This window comes from Crocuta crocuta, unplaced genomic scaffold (assembly GCF_008692635.1).
Source record: "Crocuta crocuta isolate KB4526 unplaced genomic scaffold, BGI_CrCroc_1.0 scaffold107, whole genome shotgun sequence".
Taxonomy (NCBI): Eukaryota; Metazoa; Chordata; class Mammalia; order Carnivora; family Hyaenidae; genus Crocuta; species Crocuta crocuta.
Genome location: NW_027531877.1, coordinates 1823080 through 1844750, shown reverse-complemented (window position 1 = coordinate 1844750; position 21671 = coordinate 1823080). Strand labels below are relative to the sequence as shown.

Below are 21671 nucleotides of genomic sequence, written 5' to 3'. Positions count from 1 at the left end.
GTGTTGTGTCGATGAAGCACGTTTATTTCAATGGCAGGTGGCCATCCTGGGGCAGTCGTCCCTTCATCACGGTTCCCCAGGGTCTGTGGAGAAGGTGAACAGTCTTCAGGTGCCAGACTTTGTCACATCCCCTCCTAGATTTTATTCCTTTGAACCTTTTATTAAAACACCAAAACCCAACCATTATGTTCACCTGCTCGATCGCGCCAGTGTTTGGTGGGGCCGCTTCCCCAGCGTTGCTTTCCAATTCTCTTTCCCGGGCTGGGAAGGAAGAGAGGGGACGGGAGGCCACCCTTCTCCTCCTCTGTCCTGCCTGCCTCTTTGGTGCTCTTAAAAGGCAACAGCTGGGAGCGCACACAGGCCCTCGGGCGGGTGGGGGCAGCCATGCTCACACACCTCCCTCTAAACGTCTGTTGGAGATCGTCTCTCCCCTTGGCTTTGTGAAAACCCAAAGGGGTGGTGTGCATCTGGTCTCCCAAGTTAGGATGAGCCCAGGCGGGGCCCCAGGAAGGGCTGCTCGTGCTGGCGGTGAGTGGCTGCTTCTTTCCGTCTGGGACCCAGGCCCCTCCATGAGCGAACAGGATTTTTCGTTTGCAAATTTAGGCACTTAGGTATCCTCCAAGTTTTGTGAGAAACAGGTGATCTCAGCTGAGATGGGAGCCACACAGGGATTTGGGAAAGCGAGTCTCTGGAGCTGGGGGGGCATGTTCAGGGCCATGGGTCTGCTTTTCAGGTCTGAACCATCTTTCCCCCCTTCCTTTAGCATATCCTCTGGGGGAGCTTTTTGTTTCCATCTGAAGTCTCCCAGGGTGAGTGGAAGTGACACATAGCCTCGTGTGATGTGGCACATTATGGACATGGAGCCCAATGTCAATTTCTCCGTCCTGCCACTTGTGAAAATTCCATTTTGGAGCAAGTTCTGTGAGCCACATGAGTATCTGTGGACTCAAGAGGCCCGTAGGCAGAATGAGGATATCCACCCTGGGATCGGACTTCTGTGCTTGGGAGATCCAGCTTGTAGAACCCTGTGTACTAGGTATTTTGAAGGAAAAGGGCAGGCGTCACACACCTGTCACGTGCTAAGGAGAAGCCACGATCGCTGACGGCAGGTTTTACTAAGCTGAAGACCAGAGAAAAGGGGACAACACAGGGCTAACAAGGAATTTGGACATAGCCAAGGAAGAGGATCTCCCCCTAGCAAGCCAGTTATTGTTCTCATGAAAATGATCATTTCTCCTCATAATAAGGGATCTTGCTATTTTAAGGCTTTTTCAATGGTGCCTTTATTTTAAAGGAAACTTAGGGGGAGCATGTACCTCTTCATTTATAACTCAAAGACTTAAGGGCCTGTTGCAGAACTCAGAATGACGGTTTTGCAGACCCAGGGAGATTGTCAGATCTGAAACATCTGACCGCTGTTAAACCTCAGTGGCTGGGCTGGGTGGTCGGACGCGCTGCAGTACCAGCCACAACCGCCAGATGGAGGAAAAGACCAACTAGTGGGCTAGTCCTCTTTTGTGCACCATCTGCTAGCGTTTACTTAGCAGTTACTGTTACTTAGCCTGTTAAGTTAGCTACCGTTAACTTAGCTTTCATGGCCAAATTGGTCATCTGCACTGCGACTGCCGAATGAAACATTCAACCAGAACTTCCTATCCTACACAAGCGTTCCGTGCTGTAGGAACAACCACCTCTGATGCCTTCATGATGGGCAGCGTGATCTGGGGAACTATCAGTTACTTCCCAAACAGAGATTCCTAATAATTTCAAGAAAACTCCCTTTAGTTCCATCACTTGTATTTCTTGTACCTTGTCACTTTAGCTAAAATTGTATTCACCTGTGTCCTGTTCCATAAGACACATCAAAGAGCCCTTGTATACAAAGGGTTTAGGAAGAGAAGATGATGTGAGTCACATCCCTCTCAGAATTCATGCCATCTTATCCAAGAGTGGAGGGCGTGCTGGACCCTCCCCTCCTGCCCATGCTTTCTTTTTTTCCTCTCTTCACTTGGCCTGGCCCCTCTTTAAGGATGCCCTGCCTTCCCCCCCCAACCTTCTCCCCTTTTTCCTCAACCCAGATGGCCTCCACCTGGGGTGTTCTATTGGAGGGCCACCATCGTGGGTAGTTGAGAAGGTAGTTGTGGAATCGTGAAATCAGCCAACCCCACAGAGGTATTTCTTCTATTTCTGTGTGTTCCAAAAATGGCAGTTTTTTGTAGTCATCGCAAAAATGGGTTTTCTTCAAAGACCAGTCACCCTTTGGCCTTTGTCTTCATGCCTACACCCAGAGAGTCATGCTTTGCTGCAAAGGCCTTCATCCTAAGCCTGGACTTCCGCTCACCCTGAGAAGCCCTTCCCAACTAGGGTGGATGAGCCCCAACTTTGGTTCTTGCCACAAGCTTCCCAGGCCTTCCTTCTCTCCCCTGGAAAATTCCAGCTTGAGTCCCAGATATACCCATGGGCTGTGCTGAGCAGCCAGCATTCATTGTAAAAGTTCCCTCCTTGGAAAATGGTGTGTGGGTGTTCAGTTCTGTGTCTGGTGAAAATGAACAGACCGTAAATCTCCCTGTGATCTGTGGTAGCTGTGAGGCAGCTCTGGGACGTGAAGAGCTGTTTGGTTTGAACCGTGAAGAAAACTGTGTTTTGAGTTTAGCTGAGATTAAAGAAAAAGTTCATCAAGTGACTGTTAATGTACACCTGGTTATTAAAATAACTATGAAATTACAGATATTGTTGTCCAGTTTTCTTCTGTATGCGACGGACCATTTCACCTGCAGTATTAAAATTGCACTGTAAAATGGAAATGGTTAATAAGGTAGGCAGATCTGATGAGAACAAGAGGTTTCCTGAGAAAATGTCAGGGGTTTCTGTCTTTTCAGTTGAATTTGCATTTTTGTTCTGGCCACAGCGTTATCGAAACTTAGGGGAGTAAAGTTTTATCTGTGGACCATCAAAGTTAGTATTAATGTGAAAGGCCTCGTCATCTGAGTCCAGTACAGATCCTGGAAGGGTTTCTTTTGTTTTTTTTGTTTCGTTTTGTTTTGTTTTTTGGTCACCCCCTTAAAGAATTTCTGCTTCTCCCCCAGAAGCCTAGACTTGGAGAAAATGCAAACCAAGCATTTTCCAAAGTATATTTTTTCCCATACTGATCCCCAGTTGTCTAAGGAGGGTTGGAAAGGATTATTTACTAAATGTAGTCCTCTGAGAGATTTAAGGTCTTGGCATCAAATTCAAGGCTATGAGAAATCTTGTCAGTCTTTGAAAATTTGCCCAGTTCAAGGGTCTCACACTTTTTTGACTGCTGAACCCTTGTATATCCTTTTTTAATATCCCAACCAACTTCTTATGCTAAACTCTCTTGGGGAATCATTCCTGGATCCAATTCCATATTGTATGGGATGCTTCTCATTGGAAACAGCAGACTATTGTATGCACAATTTTTTTGAAAAGGGTATTTTTAAGATTTTTAAGGGTATTTTTAAAATACCCTTTTAAAAAAGGGTATTTTTTAAATACCCTTTTAAAAAAGGGTATTTTTTCAATGTGATATTTATTTCTGAGAGAGAGAGAGACCGCGGGAGCAGGGGAGGGTCAGAGAGAGAGGGAGACACAGAATCCGAAACAGGCTCCAGGCTCTGAGCAGCCTGTCAGCACAGAGCCCAATGTGGGGCTCGAACCCACGAACCATGAGATCATGACCTGAGCCGAAGTTGGACATTTAACCAACTGAGCCACCCAGTAACCCCAGGTATATATATTNTGTGGGTGGAGTTGCAGGGCTCCCTTCCTGCAGTATAATGAGAGTTCTAACCCAGAAGCTAATGGTCTTCAGTGCCTGCTCAGTCTGACGCTCCACACAGGTAAGGGCGAAAACAGTTAGGAGAAAAAAACCAAAGGAATACCAGACAAAGGGATGTAGGAGTCGGCTTGTTTTCCAAAATTCTTAGCCCTGAGCCTTGGTTGTCACAAATCTAGATGAGACATGGGCCACCTGGTTAGGACAGTCCCTTTTGGCCCAAGTTATGGTAATCGAGCCAAAGAATCTGATACCAACAGGAAGCAATCATGGTTCAGGTTTGGGCATCCTTTTGTTTTTTGGAAAACTTTTCATCCTAACGTTTAAAATGTGTGCTGGTGGGAGGGGCTTTTTAACAGTTGTTCTGCGATGCATTTTCATTTCTAATTGGAAACACATTGCGGGTCTTGTAACCCGATTAGGACTGAAAACCCATCTTACTGCTCTGAGGCTGTGTTCTCTAGTTCATGTGTCCATGGCCCCTGCAAGCTCACAGAGGTGCTTTGGGCAGCTCACTGGAAATAAAAACTAGGGGTTCAAAGTGCAGAGGGGGGTAATAGGTTCCTAGCCTGTTATAACTTGTACAGATGAGAAGTGGCACAATTGGTTGGGTCCCTTCCCAGTGGAGGGCCTCCTGATCCCAGTGCCCTGCGGTGTTTCCCGAAGTCTGTTCTGGGATGATACATACACAGACCCCAACAGGAGGCGAACCAGGTGGCTGGAGAGGTGTGTCCACAGCACATCAGGGCTTGAGTCAAAATGCATGTAAGACAGAAGCTGGTAAACAGGCAAGTGGCCCCTGATATTCCCAGAGTTACCAGCCTGGAGCAGAGCCTGGTCACCTAGTTCTTTTCATGTATAATTACAAATGGGAGTCAGGGCCAGTGCGTCGTTGATGGTGCTTGCAGAAAAGCTAACCAGCGCGGACACATCATATGTGGGAAATGTAGGAAAAAAAAAAAAGAAACAGAACAAAAGAGCTGGTTTTAATTCTTAACAAAAATATGGCTGCTCTTAGAGAGGCTCTTCCAGAAATTCCTGGCGCATTAGCTCAGTGAGGAGAAAATCCTGAATGCCAAATGAGAATCCAGCACTGGCTTCCTACCCGTGTTTAATTGCCTGTGTCGCTTCCCCACTTGCCGTCTTGTGTGACAGGTGCCAGATCTATTACTTCTGCCCGCCCCCCGTCTGTCTGGCCTTCCCTGTTGCCTCCTCCTGGCATCTTGGCCAGGCCCTTACTCTCTGTAAGTAAGGACAAGGTTTAGGTGATCTGAGTGGCCAAGGCGTCAAACAGCCCCCAACCAAGCCAGTTCACTCGTTGACTTCACCCACTGGCATCTGTCAGTTGCCGGAGCTAGGTCTTCTGCAGAGACCTTCCGTTTATCAGGAGAGAGGAGTTCAGTCATATGCATATCTCACGTAGGTGGATTAGACTTTGTGTTAGGCAAATAAATAAAAAATACATAAGGAAAAAGAATGACACATTAATAATTTTGTAAACAGGCAATTCCGCCCACCCTCCTTGGAATGAGTTGTGCTTCAGTCCCTTTCTGTGATTTTAGACCTCTGAGATGTGGGAGCATCCTGTAGCTCTGTTATTCCATCTATAAAGGCATCTATGATTGGTTCAACATTTGGGTTTATCTGATAGTAGCCAAAAATGAGACCAAAAATAAAAGACACAATCCAAACACACCCAAAAATAGTGATTCCATTCTTAGCCTATCATCCCTGTGTAAGGTACAGCTTCACTGTACTACAGGTACACACATGCTATTGTGACAATATTATTTTCTGATCCTCTCCAGACACAGGCCTCTGATAATCTTAAGAGGACAATTAGCTCTCAAGGAACTTACTTGAAGAAAGTGAGCAGTATGCTAATAACTACTTCCCAGCGGGCTTGCCAGAATGGGGGAAAAGCCCTGATCTGAAGCATTTGCCCATTTCCATGGTGTAAATATTCCCACTATTTACCAATCATCACCATTTCAACGGTGCAGCCTCAAATCACTGTACAGAGCAATGGGAAAGACATGCCCAGTTGGCTCTTGCTATCTGATATGAGCGGATAATGGTGTGTATCCTTCAGAACACAACCAGAAAGCCCTCATACATCCGTGTTACTTCTAATCTGCTCCCATCCATTTCTTCCTCATTGAATTCCTTATTCCTATTCAATCAGACGTGGGGAATCTGACCTCTCTATGAAATTGTCTGGCTCCGAAGAGCCTCACTTGCTCAGTCTCCTGCCAGTGTCCATTTGCTCATTTGTCACAGTGTAGTTAGAATGTGGAAAAATAAATCTACATCCAAATATTCTTTTTAAAATAAAAATAAAGGCTGTGTAGAATAACAGAATGGTAGCAGTAAAAAAGGTAGGACAGAGCTCATCTAGAATCACCATCTTGTTTAGATCAATAAACCCAAGCTGCAGTGAAGTGACTTGCTCAATGCCACATGGTTGATTAGTGGTGAAACTAGGTCCCAGGAGACCCAGCAATCCGTGTATCATGCTGCCTCCTCCCCAAGGCATTCATTCATATTTTCTGAGGTGTGTGGGGTGTGGAGAGGTGAGAACTACTGTCAGCAATTCCTGACATGGGGATCAGAAGTTCCTGGCCTGAGGTGGCAGGAAACGTCCAGAGCAGAAGATGTTGAGGATTTCACTCGTTGTTATTCTGGCCATTCTCTTCTTGCGGGTATTTGGTTTGTTCCAACGTTAGATTAGCTGGTCTTTTGCTAAAGTCCCTTTTCACTCTTCAAAGAAAAAAGGAAACAGGGCTTATTGTTGAAAAGAAAAAGAAAAGATGTAAGCTTTGAAATGATAGAATTAAGACCATAAGCCTAGAACAAGGTGTGAACCAAAGAAACCATCTTAAAAATGTCATTGATTTTAAGTGTTTAAGTCTGATTCCTCTGTCCTTCCCCTCAATGGAAACTTGATACTAAGCTAATTTACCCATTGGAATTTTTGAAATCTTATACGGGGGGTGGAGGGGGGATGCGTCTGAAGTTTCCAAATTTTCTAATTTGGACATGTGCATAATTGCTGGTATTAGGAGAAATGAAAAACGTTACAAGAATATGTTAAGGCTCTGGAAGTAGAGTCTGGCCGAAACAGGCCATCATCGGCTGGGCTGCTATTTACCCAGGGGTTACTTACTTACTTTTCTCTGTTGAAAATTATGAACTCCTTCTGGACAGACTCAAGATGCTCTTGAAGAAGGCACATCTTCCAGGTGAACAGATGTGGGTGTGGTGGGGGAAGAGAGGTGCAGTTAGCAGACGAATGAGGATCCTCAAACAGCCAATAACCTATTGTCTGTTCACCGAGTGACTCAAATCTAAGACGCACCAGTATATCTTCAAAATGAACACTATCTGGAAGTATGTGGCAGGAATGAGACTCCATCCACAGTAGTAGGGGAGCAAATAAGGAGGAAACAGCAAAAGGGTAAAACATGTCAACTCCATTCCCCACAATGAGCCAGCAAGGAAGCCATGCATTATGGTTTATGAGCCTGATGTCTTTCAGCCACTTAGCCATGAAGAAACCATGACTTCAAGGCAGGTGGGGATAAGGGTTTATTAGGCTGATTACCTACTCGCCAGTCATCTCCTGGCTCTTTTATGAAAGGTTTGGAGGTTCTACTTGGATTTAATGAATAGCCTGGAAACATCTCTCCACACAGAGTTCTGGTGGAATCATTCCCTCCACAACTGTACTGGGGTCGATTCACTACATCTCTGGTGCAGGGAGCAGAATCTTTTTTGTGACTCAAAGACATGCAAAACATTTGCTTTGCCTCTGTATGTCCAGCTTTCGACATCTCTTGAGTTTTCCATCATAATGAGAAAACGGAACCTCAAAACGGTGATAATCATCAGATCCAGGACACCGTTAGACCCAGATCAAACGTTTGAGAAGTCTGCAACGAAACGCTTCCAAATTACTTCCGATGAAAGAAAAAATGCCCTGAGGAAAAATATTTATTCATTCCTTCCTCTTTTTTTTTTAATCTAGGAATTAGGAAATAGCGAGTCTTCAAATCCTGGAGAATTTTCTTTCCTGAGTGAATGTTTAGGTGGTAGAAGAGGAAAACAAAAAGGAGAAGAAATTTCAGAGAAGTGGGGAGGGGAGCAAGACAAAGGGAAAGAAGATTCTGCTTAACTTACTCCCGTTCTCAGAATGGGGTACTCGTAACCCTGAGGGTTTCTACTATCAGTCATGAAACTACAGGACAAACAACCTGATACAGCTTCTTGGAAGCAGCTTTACCCCAAGATTTTTATTTAAAAATTTTTATATATTTATATAAACACAAATCTATTATACAGCTTATTCATAGTATTCTTGGAAATATCTGTATTACAGTTGTTCATTTGCCCTACTTTTATTGAGATATAATTAGTAGACATCCCTGTATCATTTTTAGGTGTACAGCATAATGTCTTGCTTTTAATATATTGTGAAATGATCACCACAACCACTTCAGAAACATCTATCATCATATAGATAGAAAAAGAAAAAGGAAAAAAAAATGGCTTTTCCTTGTGATGAGAACTCTTAGGATTTACTGTCTTAACACTTCTCTATAGATCATACAAGTAGCGTTAGCTACAGCCATCATGCTGTATATTACATCCCTGGTGCTTATTTTTCCTATAACTGAAAGTTGGCACCTTTTGACCACCTTCATCCGGTTACCCCAACCACAGCCCCCTGCTTCTGGTCACCCCAAATGTGATCTCTTTTTCTATAAGTTTGTTGTTTGGTTTGATTCCACATATAATTGAGATCATATAGTATTTGTCATTCTGTTTGACTTAGTTCACTTAGCATAACATCTTCAAGGTCCATCCATGTTGTTGTAAATGGCAAAATTTCCTTCTTTTTAAAGGCTGAAAAATATTTGTGTGTGTGCGTGTGTGTGTGTGTGTGCGTGACAACTTAATCTATTGCTATTTCTATGTCTTGGGTATTGTAAGCAATGCTGCAATGAACACAGGGGTGTAGATATCTCTTCAACACAGTATTTTTATTTCCTTAGGATATATCCCAGAAGTGGAATTGCTGGATCATATGGTAGTTCTATTTTTAATTTTTTGAGGAACCTTCATACTGTTTTCCATAGTGGCTGCACTGATTTACATACCCAGCAACAAAGTGTAAAGAGTTCCCTTTTCTCAATATTCTTGCCCAAACTTGGTATTTCTCATCTTTTTGATGATGGCTATTGTAACAGGTGTGGTGTGATCATTTTTTTGTGTGGTTTTGATATGCATTTCCCTGTTATATAGTAATTTTAGGCACTTTTTGCATACCTGTTGGCCTTCACATATCTCCTTTGGAAAAATGTCTATTCAGGTCCTTTGCCCATTTTTTGAATTGGATTGTTTGGGGGTTTTATTGATGTTTTTGCTTTTGAGTTGTATAGGTTTTACAGATTTTGGATATTAACACCTTATCAGATAAATGATTTGCAAATATTTTTTTCCCATTTCATAAGTTGTCTTTTTATTTTGTTGATTCTACTTCTTTTGTTGTGCAGAGGCCTTTTAGTTTGATGTAATCTTACTGTCTGATTTTCTATTTTGTTGCAAATGCTTAAGGTGTTAAATCCAAAAAATCATTGTCAAGGCCCATGTCAGGTGGCTTTTTTCCTACTTTTTCTTCTAGGAGTTTTATCACTTCTGGTCTTACATTTAAGCTTTTAAGTCATGTAAGTCTTGAGTTAATTTCAGGGAGTCAATTTTTGTAAGATCTAGGGGTCTAGTTTCATATTTTTACATGTGAAAGTCCTGTTTTCCTAGCAACATTTATTGAAGAGACTGAGTATATTTGGCTTTTCTCCACTGAGTATTTTTGGCTCCCTTGTCAAGTATTAGTTGTCTGTATTTGTATGGGTTTATTTCTGGGTCCTCAATGCTATTCTATTGGTCTATATGTCTGTACTATGGTGTTTTGATTACTGTAGCTTTGTAGTATAGCTCGAAACAAGGAGATATGCTTCCTGCTTTGTTCTTTCTCAAGACTGCTTTGCCTATTTGGAATCTTTCGTGGTGCCATATAGATATTATGATATTTCTTCTACTTCTGTACAAATCCCATTGGGATTTTGATAGTGGCTGCATTGAATCTATGGATTGCTTTGGGTAGTACGGACATTTAACAATACTAATTCTTCCATTCCACGAACACAGGACTCCTTTCCATTTATTTGTGTTGCCTTTAATTTCTTTCATCAGTGTCTTGTGGTTTTCGGTGTAGACATCTTTCACCTCCTTGTAAATTTATTCCTAAGTATTTTGTTGCTCGTTGGTGCTAAAGTAAATGGGACTGATTTTTTTTTCAGATAATTCACTACTCATGTATAGAAATGCTACTGTATGTTAATTTTGTATCCTGCAATTTTATTGAATTTGTTGATTAGATCTAACAGTTTCTTGCTGCAGTCTTTACAATTTTGTATATATAAAGTCATGTCATCTGCAAATAGGCAGTTTTGCTTCTTCCTTTCCAATTTTGGTGGCTTTTATATCTTTTTGTTGCTTGATGGCTCTGGCTAGGACTTCTGTGCTGTGTTGCATAGGAGTGATGAAAGTGGGCACCCATGTTTTGTTCCTGATCTTAGAAGAAAAGCTTTCAATATCTCCCCCCCCAACCCCGAGTATGATGTTAGCTGTGGGCTAGTCATATACGGTTGTATTCAGTTGAGATATGCTCCCTCTATACCTAATCTGTTAAGAGTTTTTATCATGAACAGATGTAGAATTTTGTCAAATGCTTTTTCTATGTCTATTGAGATGATATGATTTTTCTCTTTCAGTTCTATCAATGTGATATATTACTATCAATGTGATATATTGCATTTATTGATTTGCAGATGTTGAACCATCTATAGGCCCATATTCCATTTGACAATGGCGAATGATCCATTTAATTTACTGCTGAATTTAGTTTGCTAGTATTTTATTGAGCAATTTTGCATCTGTATTCACTGGGGATATTGTCCTGGAGTTTCCTTTTCCTTTAGTGTCTTTTTTGGCTTTGGTATCAGGGTAATGCTAGTGTCATAAAATGAGATTGGGGTGTCCCCTCTTTGGTTTTTTGGAAGACTTTGAGGAGAAATGGTGTTTATTCTTCTTAAAATGTTTAGTAAAATTCACCCCTGAAAGTATCTGTCCTGGGCTTTTCTTTGGTGGAAGATCTTTGATTATTGATTCATTTTCCTTACCAGTAATTGGTCTGTTCAGATGTTTAATTTCTTCCTGATTCAGAATTGTCAGGCTGTATGTTACTAAGAGTTTTCCTTAGTAAAAAACAAAAACAAAACCAAAAATCATTTCTTCTAGGTTGTCCAGTTTGTTTGGGTATAGTTGTTCATAGTGGTTTTCTATGCTCCTTCGCATTTATTTCTGTGCTATCAGTTGTAATGTCTCCTCTTTCACTTATATTTTATCGATTTGGGTCCTTTCTCTTTTTTCCTTGGTTAATTTAGCTAAAGGCTGGATTTTTTTTCTTTGAGTATAGCTGACCAAAATTTTTTTAATATCAAAGTATTACACAAAATATAAATAAATAAGCATACATAGAGTATTATATAATGTTTTTACATATGCAATATTTTATGTATGTTTATATATACATGTATTATATATTAACAAAACATTAATATAAACATACATAAACATAAAAGACAGGTAAATATTGTGTAATATGTTTATGTATATATGTTCATATGTAATATATAAACACACATATAAAGATATATACATATGTGGACACATAAAATGATACAAAAATATAACATGAAAAATAATTAAATATTAACATTTTAAATGTTTTGATATTAAAAATCAAGACTATAAACAACTAAAATGCAGAAATGCGTGTGAATTTTTTTCTCTATCACAGAATTCTATTTAACTTAAAGCTACAGTAAGACAGACACTCAGAGGGGAGTTTGTGATACAGCAGTGGAGACCCCAGAAATCCCATCCCTGGCCCATGAAGCGTTCACATTTAACATGTTCTCTTCCCTCTGCTTTAGGTGAAAAAGTTTAAGACATACAGCGACACAGATAATTCAACAACAGTAGCCAAAAAGAGGAAATGAGGGAAAGGAGGGGAAGGCAAACAGAATGGGGGGATGAACATGTCTTACGTGACTGAGAAAGAAAGGTGGGTTAAAACTCTTAGAACTTACTTCTCAGGGATGAGCAGACCAAACTGCAAGTAGACCAATATGCAAGGAGGGGGCACCAGAAATGAGTAGACCAGCATGCAAGGAGGGGTCACCAAAACACTTCGAAGGGTTTGGAGCATGTGGAAATCAGGAGACGGTAAAAAAAGGACTTAACTCATTTGCCTCAATAGCAGACCACCTACATGGCATGTCTACCTCTTTGGTTCTATACGTTATAGAACTATACTCCTATACTTTAAAGCTGTTGATGAGCAGAGAGGGATAAAATGGAGAATATGCTAGAAGCAAAGAAGTAGAGGCATCTGACGTGAAGAAAAGTATGAACATGGGAAACAAGGAAGTTAAGAGTCAGGATATAGAATGGAAAAGTAAAACATAATAATGAATCATTTTGCCAGACACATTACAGGCACTAATTGACTCAAAAGGAGTCTATAAAATGGGCACCAATATCAACTCCATTTCATAAACGAGGAAACAGGAGGAAAGGGAAAATTTTAATGCGTCTACTTTATTTAATCATATCCTGGATTCTATACCGGTGGATCTCAACCTTAGAACTTTTTAACTCAACCTGAAGAACTTCTTAAAATACTGATGACCAGGCCACACTCCCAGATTCAAATGTAACCGATCTTGGGTGGGATCTAGACACCAGTATACTAAAAAAGTTTTCCCAACTGGGTTATGTGTGATGCTAAGGTTGAGAAACACTGACATAGCAGGGGCCTAGAAGAGAAGTCCAAGAGATCACATGATACGCTTTCAGCATTATAGAAATCTACAGCTTAACCTAGTTAATGGTTAATATAGCTTACTACCATTATCTTACTTCCTCCTCAGGTCATTTATAAGGTGTCCTATTACTATTCTTATTTTTTTATATAAAGGAATCAGTGCTTCCAAAGGTTACATGAGTTAATATTAAATCGTTACTTTAAAAGAATCACACTGCCGTTTACTAAGTAACCACTACACCCACTGCCTCCTCTGGTTATGACAGGAAGTACGCAAGAGATGACAGCTGTCACTGGAAAGAAGGGATGTGTGCCCTCTAACAGACTGCAAGCACTCTACTAAATATCAGCTATACTCCCGCCACTCTGCTAGTTGCATTAGCACTGAGGACTCAACATGTCGAAACCATCACTGCAGATAGTTACACACCTACCTTCCATCTTCTAACAAGATAATTCTACCCTTTTCTATCCTTATTATAAGTTTAGAACATTTCAAGGCTGCCTCTTTTCTGCTCAGTCCTCGTGAATGCAATTCTATTTCTTAGTCTAGAAACACAAAGGCCCTCCTTACAGTCATTGAAAGAAATCTACAAGAGAAGAAAATGTTCCCTCGTCCTTACAGTCACACATAAGAGGGCTTCATCATTAAGACAAAACACACAAAAAAACAGATGCTAGTGGATATTTCTAAAAAAGTCTTTTGTAAGATTTTTGGACCAAAGATGTTGGTAGTAAGCCCTGTGAAGATAAATCCTACCCTCTAGCATGTCTACGATGCTGAGTGGTTATAGTTATAGTTATTTATTTACATATGTGTATTTATTATATAATANAAAATATAAAAGTATTACAGTAAGTTTTATTTTTCTATACACAAAATGGGCAATGTAGGGCTCTTCCCCTTAATAAAGCTTTTTAGGATATGTATATCCAGAGGGAAAATTATCTCTCTCTCCCTCCCTAGCCTCTGTTAACATAATTTAACCAAAAAAAGCAGACCAGATAAAACAACAGGTTAACAGGTTTGTAGGATATTTAAAGTACATCTTTAAATGGATATGATGATTCCATTAATAAAATTAGTTGGGCTAAAAATTATGTTAAAGATTCCCATTTTGATGAAATGCAAATAAGAATGAGGATGGAGNTAAGTGTCCGACTTCGGCTCAGGTCATGATCTTACGGTTTGTGGGTTCGAGTCCCGTGTCGGGCTCCGTGCTGACAGCTAGTTCAGAGTCTGGAGACTGTTTCGGATTCTGTGTCTCCCTCTCTCTCTGACCCCCAGCCCCCCCCCCACTCATGCTGTCTTTCTCTCTCTCTCTCATAAATAAATAAAACATTAAACATTAAAATAAAAAAGAATGCAGATGGAATGAGAAGAAGAAGATGAGCCAATGATTTTGTTGTGAATCTTTTTTCCCAACTGGGAAGCAAGATTTAAAGATTGAGTGAGAAGTAGGAGACCATGAATTATCTCTAAAAAGATCACAGCTGAATTCCTGACCTCTTTTCCAGGCTTGAGTAGAATTTTCTTGTCAGTACCTGAGTCTTTTCTAATAAGGTGCCTAGCAGTGATGAACCAGCCCCTAGAGCAGCATGGTGAGTTTGAGCTATAGCAGGACAGAAATGGAGGCTCGGCAGGATACAGTCAACATTGATGTTGCTGTGACACTCTTGTTAGATTTGGTGCGAGGAACAGGATGCCTTGGGGTATGTCTCTGGGTGAAATCAGAGGGGCAGAGGGTAAGCGATGGCACAGGCCTCTTGAACACAGCATGGGGATTTCCCACCATTGGCAACCATCTGTCATTGCATTTTTTTTTTTAAAATAATGAAGGCAAATCTATACTCTCAGGACATACCAGCCCTGAAATGCCCTCATCCTTTGTTTTCTTCTGGGCTACCTCTGTTCAACCTAGAGGAACCATATCAAATGTTTCCTCTTCTGGAAAGCCTGTCCTGGACCCTCATTCAGGACCAATAAATAATTTTCAGAGCACTTCATCCATCTAAGGGTAGCAATGACTAGCAAGACAGAGACATTAGCTGACCTAGCAGGCACTTTATAATCAGGTACTGAGTGAATGAATCAGTGAATGAATGAACGAATGAACATGGTAATATTGTAATGAGCTGCTAAGACTGATCCCACATTTTAAAAAACTTGATGTCAAAGAGTAGAGATAGAGTGCTCTTTTGAGATTCACGATCGTCCTGATTCTTCTTTGGGAGAATGCTAACCTTTATTTTGAAGCAAAATAATTTTTATTTTTAAACTCAGGGTACAGGATTAGGAGGAACTAAAACAAAAACTGAGAGTAGGCAGCTCCAAATGCCCATCAACAGAAACGGCAAGAATAAGCAGAAACTGTCAGAGCTAACTTAGTCAGAATTCTGGAGAGCAATCAAAGGTTTTTTAACCAAGGAAACACCAGATCAAGTAAAAAGGTTACTTAAAAAATGTTTCTGGTGTTCAAGGGAATCTCTGTCAAAATACTAGCTAAACACAAGCTGACATAACAGGAACTGCAGAGATAAGGCATGACAAGGAATACGGTGTTTGCAAAAGTAGTTTGTAAAAGTTACTTTAAAAAGGACAAGTATAGCCTTCAACAATCATAAAACAGCAAGCCCTGTGGAAGGAGAGAATCTGATTTCTGGAGTTACTGCGTTATAATACTCAAACGTCAAGTTTTCAGCAGCAAAACCACAAGGCCTACAAAGAAACAGGAAAGTATGGCCGATTCAGAGGGACATAATTAGTTGACAGAAATCATCCCTGAGGAAGTCCAGACGATGGATTTACTATACAGAGACTTTAAAAGAACACTCTTCTTTTTATGTTTGTTTATATATTTTGAGAGAGACAGAGAGAGAGAGCAGGGGAGGGACAGAGAGAGAGGAAGAGAGAATCCCAAGCAAGCTCCATGTTGTCAATACAGAGCCCTGGGTGGGGCTTGATCCCATGACCCTGGGATCATGATCTGAGCCAAAGTCGAGAGTCAAACACTCAATTGACTGAGCCACCAGGCACCCCTAAAACAACTCTCTTAAATATGCTCAAAGAGGTCAAAGAAATCATGGGAGGAAACCATGTTAGGCCACAAAACATTCTCAATAAATTTTAAAAGATTAAAATCTTAAAAATTATCTTCTCTGACCACAACAAAATGAAGCTAGAAATCAACAACAGAAGGAAAACTGGAAAATTCACAAATCGTTTAAATTAAACAGCACATTCTTAAGCAACCATTGTGTAAAAAAAATTATAAAAACTAGAAAATACTCCAAGATAAATAAAAACAAACAAATAAAACACCCAACATACTAAAACTCAGGGAACGCATTGAAGCCAGTGCTCAGAGGGTGTTTTATAGCTATAAAGGTCTACATTAGAAAAGAAGAAATATCCCATATCAATAATCTAACTTCGTACTCTTATGAATTAGAAAAAGAAAAGCAGAGTAAACCCAAATCTAGCAGAATGAAATAATAAAGATTAAAGCAAAGACAAATGAAATAGAGAATAGACGTAATGGCGCCAAAAGCTGTTTCTTTGAAAACAGTTAACAAGATTGACAACTGTTTAGCCATACATAAAAAAAAAGAGAGAGAAAAGACGCAAATAACTAAGTTCTTGAAAAACACAAACTACCTACCTTGACTTCAGAAGAAAAAAAACTCAACAGGGGCGCCTGGGTGGCTCAGTTGGTTGGGCATCTGACTTCGGCTCAGGTCATGATCTCGCGGTTTGTGAGTTTGAGCCCTGCATTTGGCTCTGTGCTGACAGCTCAGAGCATGGAGCCTCCTTCAGATTCTATGTCTCCCCCCTCTGTGCCCCTCCCATGCTCATGCTCTGTCTCTGTCTCTCAATAATAAATGCAAATGTTAAAAAATTAAAAAAAATCTCAACAGACCTATAACAAGTAAAGACTAATCTACAAGTAAGAAACTGGAATAAAAACTTCCCGACAAAGAAAAGTCCAGGACCTGATGTCTTCAGCAGTAAATTCTACCAAATGTTTAAAGACGAAATAACACCAATCTTTCTCCAAACTCTTCTGAAAAAACAGAAGAGTAGGAAACACTGACTCATTGTTTGAGCCCAGCTTTACCCTAATATCAAAACAGGTAAAAACATCAAGAGTAAAGAAAATTATAGGACAATTTTAATTGTGAATATAGAAGCAAGAATCTTCAACAATGTAGTAGCAAGCCAAGTCCAACAGCATATTGAAAGATAATACACAATGAGCAAGTGGGATTTATCCCAGGAGAGTGAGAATGGTTCACCATAAGAAAACCAGCCAACATAACACATCACGTTAATAGAACTAAGAAAAGAAAAATGCACAAGATTATCTCATTTGACCCAGAAAAGGCATTTGACAAAATCCAAAGCCCTTCAGGATAAAAGCATTAAAAACTAGGAATAGACGTGTACTTCTTCAAGAAGCTAAGCGGCATTTACAAAAAACTCACAGCTAACACAATACTCAGTGGTAAAAGATGAAAGCATTTCCCACTAAGATCAGAGAAAAGACAAAGATGCCTGCTTTTACCATTAGTATTCAGTAATGTACTGGAATGTCTAGCCAGAGCAGTTAGGGAAAGAAAAGGAAAAAAGGCATCCAAATCGCAAAGGTAGGAGGAAAGCTATCCTTATTTCCAGAAGACATGGTCTTAGATAGAGGAAATCCCATAGAACCCACAAGGAAGCTGTAGAGCTCATAAATGAGCTCAGCAAAGTTGCGGTCTACAAATCAACACAGAGCCATCAGTTGTGTTTCTATACACCAGTAATAAACAATCCAAAAAGGATATTAATCATTCAATTTCCATAGTATCCAAAAGAATAAAATACCTAGGAATAAATAGAACCAGTAGTTATTGAGGGTCAGATACCGATAGTACTTCTGTGGTTAGAGGGATTTGAGTGAGGACAAGAAGAATATAGTACAAGGATGGATGGGAAAGGTAAACCTACCAGGTAGAACGTGGGAGGTACTGTCAAAAGTTATTCACAAATTGCTGTCATCACTCCAACTTTAGAACACTTATAATAGATATGTTCTCTTGGTCTTGGCTACATTTGGGGACCTGTGAACAGAGAAGCCTGTACAGGCAAGCTCTACAGGTGCAAAGGAAGGAGCATGTCTGGAGAAGTCAGTGGGTTATGATGTGAAGAACAGATCATTAGAAGGTTGGTTGGGTCCCTTCCCAATGGAGGGCCTCCTGATCCCAGTGCCCTGCGGTGTTTCCCGAAGTCTGTTCTGGGATGATACATACACAGACCCCAACAGGAGGCGAACCAGGTGGCTGGAGAGGTGTGTCCACAGCACATCAGGGCTTGAGTCAAAATGCATGTAAGACAGAAGCTGGTAAACAGGCAAGTGGCCCCTGATATTCCCAGAGTTACCAGCCTGGAGCAGAGCCTGGTCACCTAGCTCTTTTCATGTATAATTACAAATGGAGTCAGGGCCAGTGCGTCAGAGCACTCCGCGCTCCAGCGGAGCATTCCCTGGAGGGATAGAGGATATTTACAGATGGGCATCTGGCAAGAGGCCCATTCTGTGAACAAAAAGGATGCAGACTTTGGTAGATTGACTGTTACAGGATCTAAGTGGCCCCAGAGAACTGGAGAAATTAAGGACACTGAGAATATTTGTTAGCAGAGCTACCTTCGAGGATAGGGATGTCATTGAAAGCAGGAATTCTATCTCATTCATTCATCTTCAGTGCAATGGACCTGGCAGATAATATATGTTCAATAAAAGCAGCCTAAATGAAAGGATGGAGGACCCTTAGTTGAGTGGTGGGTTGACATGTGGATGACTGGATGGATGTATGGATAGATGGATGACCATTAGATGCAAAGTGAATGTTTATTACTTCACCATCATTATAATACACAGAACCACATGTGAATCTCAAATTCTCCTGAGTTCCTGCAAGTGACCACATTGAAATCTGAGCTCTAACTAACAGAGAATAATACAGTCACAACACTGTTTTAACACAGCCTGAAATCCACCCATCGCATATATAAGAATTCCATTTTTTCTGTGAATAGACACTCTTCGTTTCTGCTCGGCCTGGTATCACGAAATTTTGCTTGGGGCAAAGAACAGGCGCCACCTCTAAGGTTGGAGTGGGGGCCCCAAACAGCCACGTGTGTACTTTAGAACCAGCCCCTTGCCTGTCAGTTTAGGAGGAGTCACCTGACCGAGGCTTGGCCAAATGGAGTCTTCCCCAGGAAATTGTAAAATTTGAAGTGAGAGTTTGAAGAGGTCAATAACTGAATGCACTTAATGGTAGAGCTAGAGAATCCACAGTGAAATGTTAGTGCTCAGCTAGGGTCCCCAGAGCTGCCCCGGCCTACCATCTCAGAAGTTTGGCTGTTCAGGGACTCTGTGCATTCACAAAGCAGCAACAGGAGGGTGTTGAGGGGACCTCCCACCAGAAGCTCTCTCACAAACCATGGTCACCAGGAAGAGTCCCATGACCCTGCATCTGGCGGGGACCTGCTTACCTGAGAGGAATCACATTTCCTCATCTCCTTCTCCTTCTTTGCCAGACGCTTCTTCTTCTTGTGAAGAGGTTTGGACTCCAAAATCATTTCTTCAAGTTCAAAGGTGGGGTCACAATTCAGCCTGCCTTTCTGCAAGAAAGACAAGTTGGCTCACTCCTTTGATTCTGTATCATTCTACAGATATACCAGAACAAATGGCAGGAATGATACCTAGTTTTCACAGAGCCATCCAAGATTAAGGAGTTGTGATTCCTACTAGGTTTCAGACAATGTATTGACAGCATTCTGTTTTTCATACTCCTTGATTTTATATTTCATATATTTTCTAAACTCCCCATGAGCCCTCAGTGAGTGAGAAAGGAGATCAAAGTATAGTTAACTTTCTAAAGTTTGAACTTGTACATTATGTTTCTCAAAGTATGTTCTAACAATCACATATCAGAATCACCTGAGTTGTTTGCCCAGCTTCCCATTTCCCCAGTCAGACCTCCAGAGTCAGTGTTCCTGAGCATGAGGCTGAGGAAAGTATATTTTTAACAAGCTCTGCAGATGATTCAGATTGACAATAAAGTCAGAGAATCTTACATAGAACCTCTCCGGAGGAAGCATCGATGGCTAATTTCTGTGGTGTGGTGTGTAGGGGGAAGAATGGAAGCAATAGGAGGTGGGTCTGGATTTCCACCATGTCATGTGCCCATCAACCAAGGTACATCTGCCCATACCAGATTCTGCAACCAAGTAGACCCAGACCTACCTTCTTGTTGTTCCATGAGGTAGCAACTCCTCACCTCAGCATTCTACCACACTGCCCACCCGTGTCGCCCACCTTGCACTTTTACCTGACCCACTCATCCATGCATCTTCTTCTATGTGCACGTGAAAGATCACACCCCCACAAGCCCACAGCATGCACCTCCCTGGGGCTGAACAGAAAACTTGGAACTGTCTCAACTGTCCCCTTTCGGAGTTCATTGTTCTGCTGATCTACCGGATACCAAATGTGTAGAATCAGACTTGTAGAGGGAAGCGAGAGGCCTCATGTGGGCCCTGTGGCTTTGGACTCCAGCTTTACCAGCAATCTGCAGGAGGTCACAGATGTCCCTCAGCCAGGCAGTCACCCAGTGGGAATGACTCTCCTTTGGCTATTAGTCCTTACAAGGATAGCTCTGTGGCAGAGAACCACCAAAGAAAGAGGGGTGAATGGTAAAAATAACCCCAACATTTTCAATTCTGTGACTCACGGAACTCCATGGATACAAACTTCTCTATCTTTGAAATCAGAGAAAACACTATTTCCTCAATGAGAAGATTCCTGCGAATGACTATTTGGAGGACTAGAGCTTCCTTCCAACAGAAACATACCACAAAAATTGGGTAGAAGCTGGAACTCCAGACACAGACCTGGATCAGACTCCCACTTGGCCACTTGCTAGCCATGTGAACTCTGGTGGCCCATTTACCCAGTGTTCTCATCTGTAAGACAGAAGTGGGGCCGTCCTCGAACACCAGTGAGGTTATCTAACGAGACTGTGTGTGTAGCTGAATGAAAGTTAGGATGGGTTTGTTAGGATTGACTCACATTAGGAATAAAACCTGGAATAAGCCTCTTCTGCAAAACTGCATCCCAGTTCATGTCATTCATATATGGGAAGTTCTGAACGTCGGACAAATGAGAAAATCGTTGGTCTGGGTTCAGCTCAAGTAGCTGCCAATGGAATACAAATACCAAGATCATCACGAAGGTCAAAGTAGGGCAAAAAATTATACAAATTCTTCTAAAAGTTTTCAAGTGTAGGACTGAAGGAAATAAGGCCGTATTCTCCTTCCCTCACCCTATAAACTAACAGTATAGGTAATACATACATAAATAACGTGATAATACATGGACAGAACAAGCTAGAAGTTGGTTTTTGCAGTGGGTTGAGTGAAAATAGATTGTCCTATTGAGTCAATCATACTTTTGATTCCTGACTCTCTACTTTACTACCTATGGGCAAGTTTGTCCTCTAAACCTTAGTTTACTATCTATTAAAGGGGATAATAGCCTATTTCATAAGGTTGCAGCTAAGATTAAATGAGCCATGTATTTAAAGTGCCTAAGAGAAAGTCTGCTCTTATTAGCTGGTGAATGCTCATGCATTTTTATAAATGAAATTCATATCCTGCTATGAGTGTTAGCTGTTCATATTGTTAATTAATCATCAAATAATTAATAATTATTAACAATTGTTATTGCTTTTAATATGATCACAATTATTAATATTGGTGATTAATAATTAATCAAATTATATTGGGTGTAACACATACATAACCAAGGTTACTGTTACAGTTTTGGGTTTTACTAACAGGGATTAAAGATTTTCCCCCCACATAACCACTGCAGAGCCAGT

At 41.0% G+C, this 21671-nt stretch overlaps 1 protein-coding gene across 1 annotated transcript in view; it reads right to left on the bottom strand.

Annotated features, from left to right (window-relative positions):
* Positions 1 to 6351: 6351 nt before the first annotated feature.
* STK32A (serine/threonine kinase 32A) overlaps positions 6352 to 21671 on the bottom strand; it is a 121381-nt gene continuing 106061 nt past the window's right edge. The window contains exons 10-13 of the mRNA XM_077772995.1: positions 20861 to 20986; positions 19282 to 19410; positions 6967 to 7031; positions 6352 to 6556 (exon numbers count right to left, since the gene is read on the bottom strand). Coding sequence (XP_077629121.1) covers positions 6463 to 6556; positions 6967 to 7031; positions 19282 to 19410; positions 20861 to 20986 — 414 coding nt within the window. The 3' untranslated portion in view covers positions 6352 to 6462. The remainder of the gene's footprint in view (positions 6557 to 6966; positions 7032 to 19281; positions 19411 to 20860; positions 20987 to 21671) is intronic.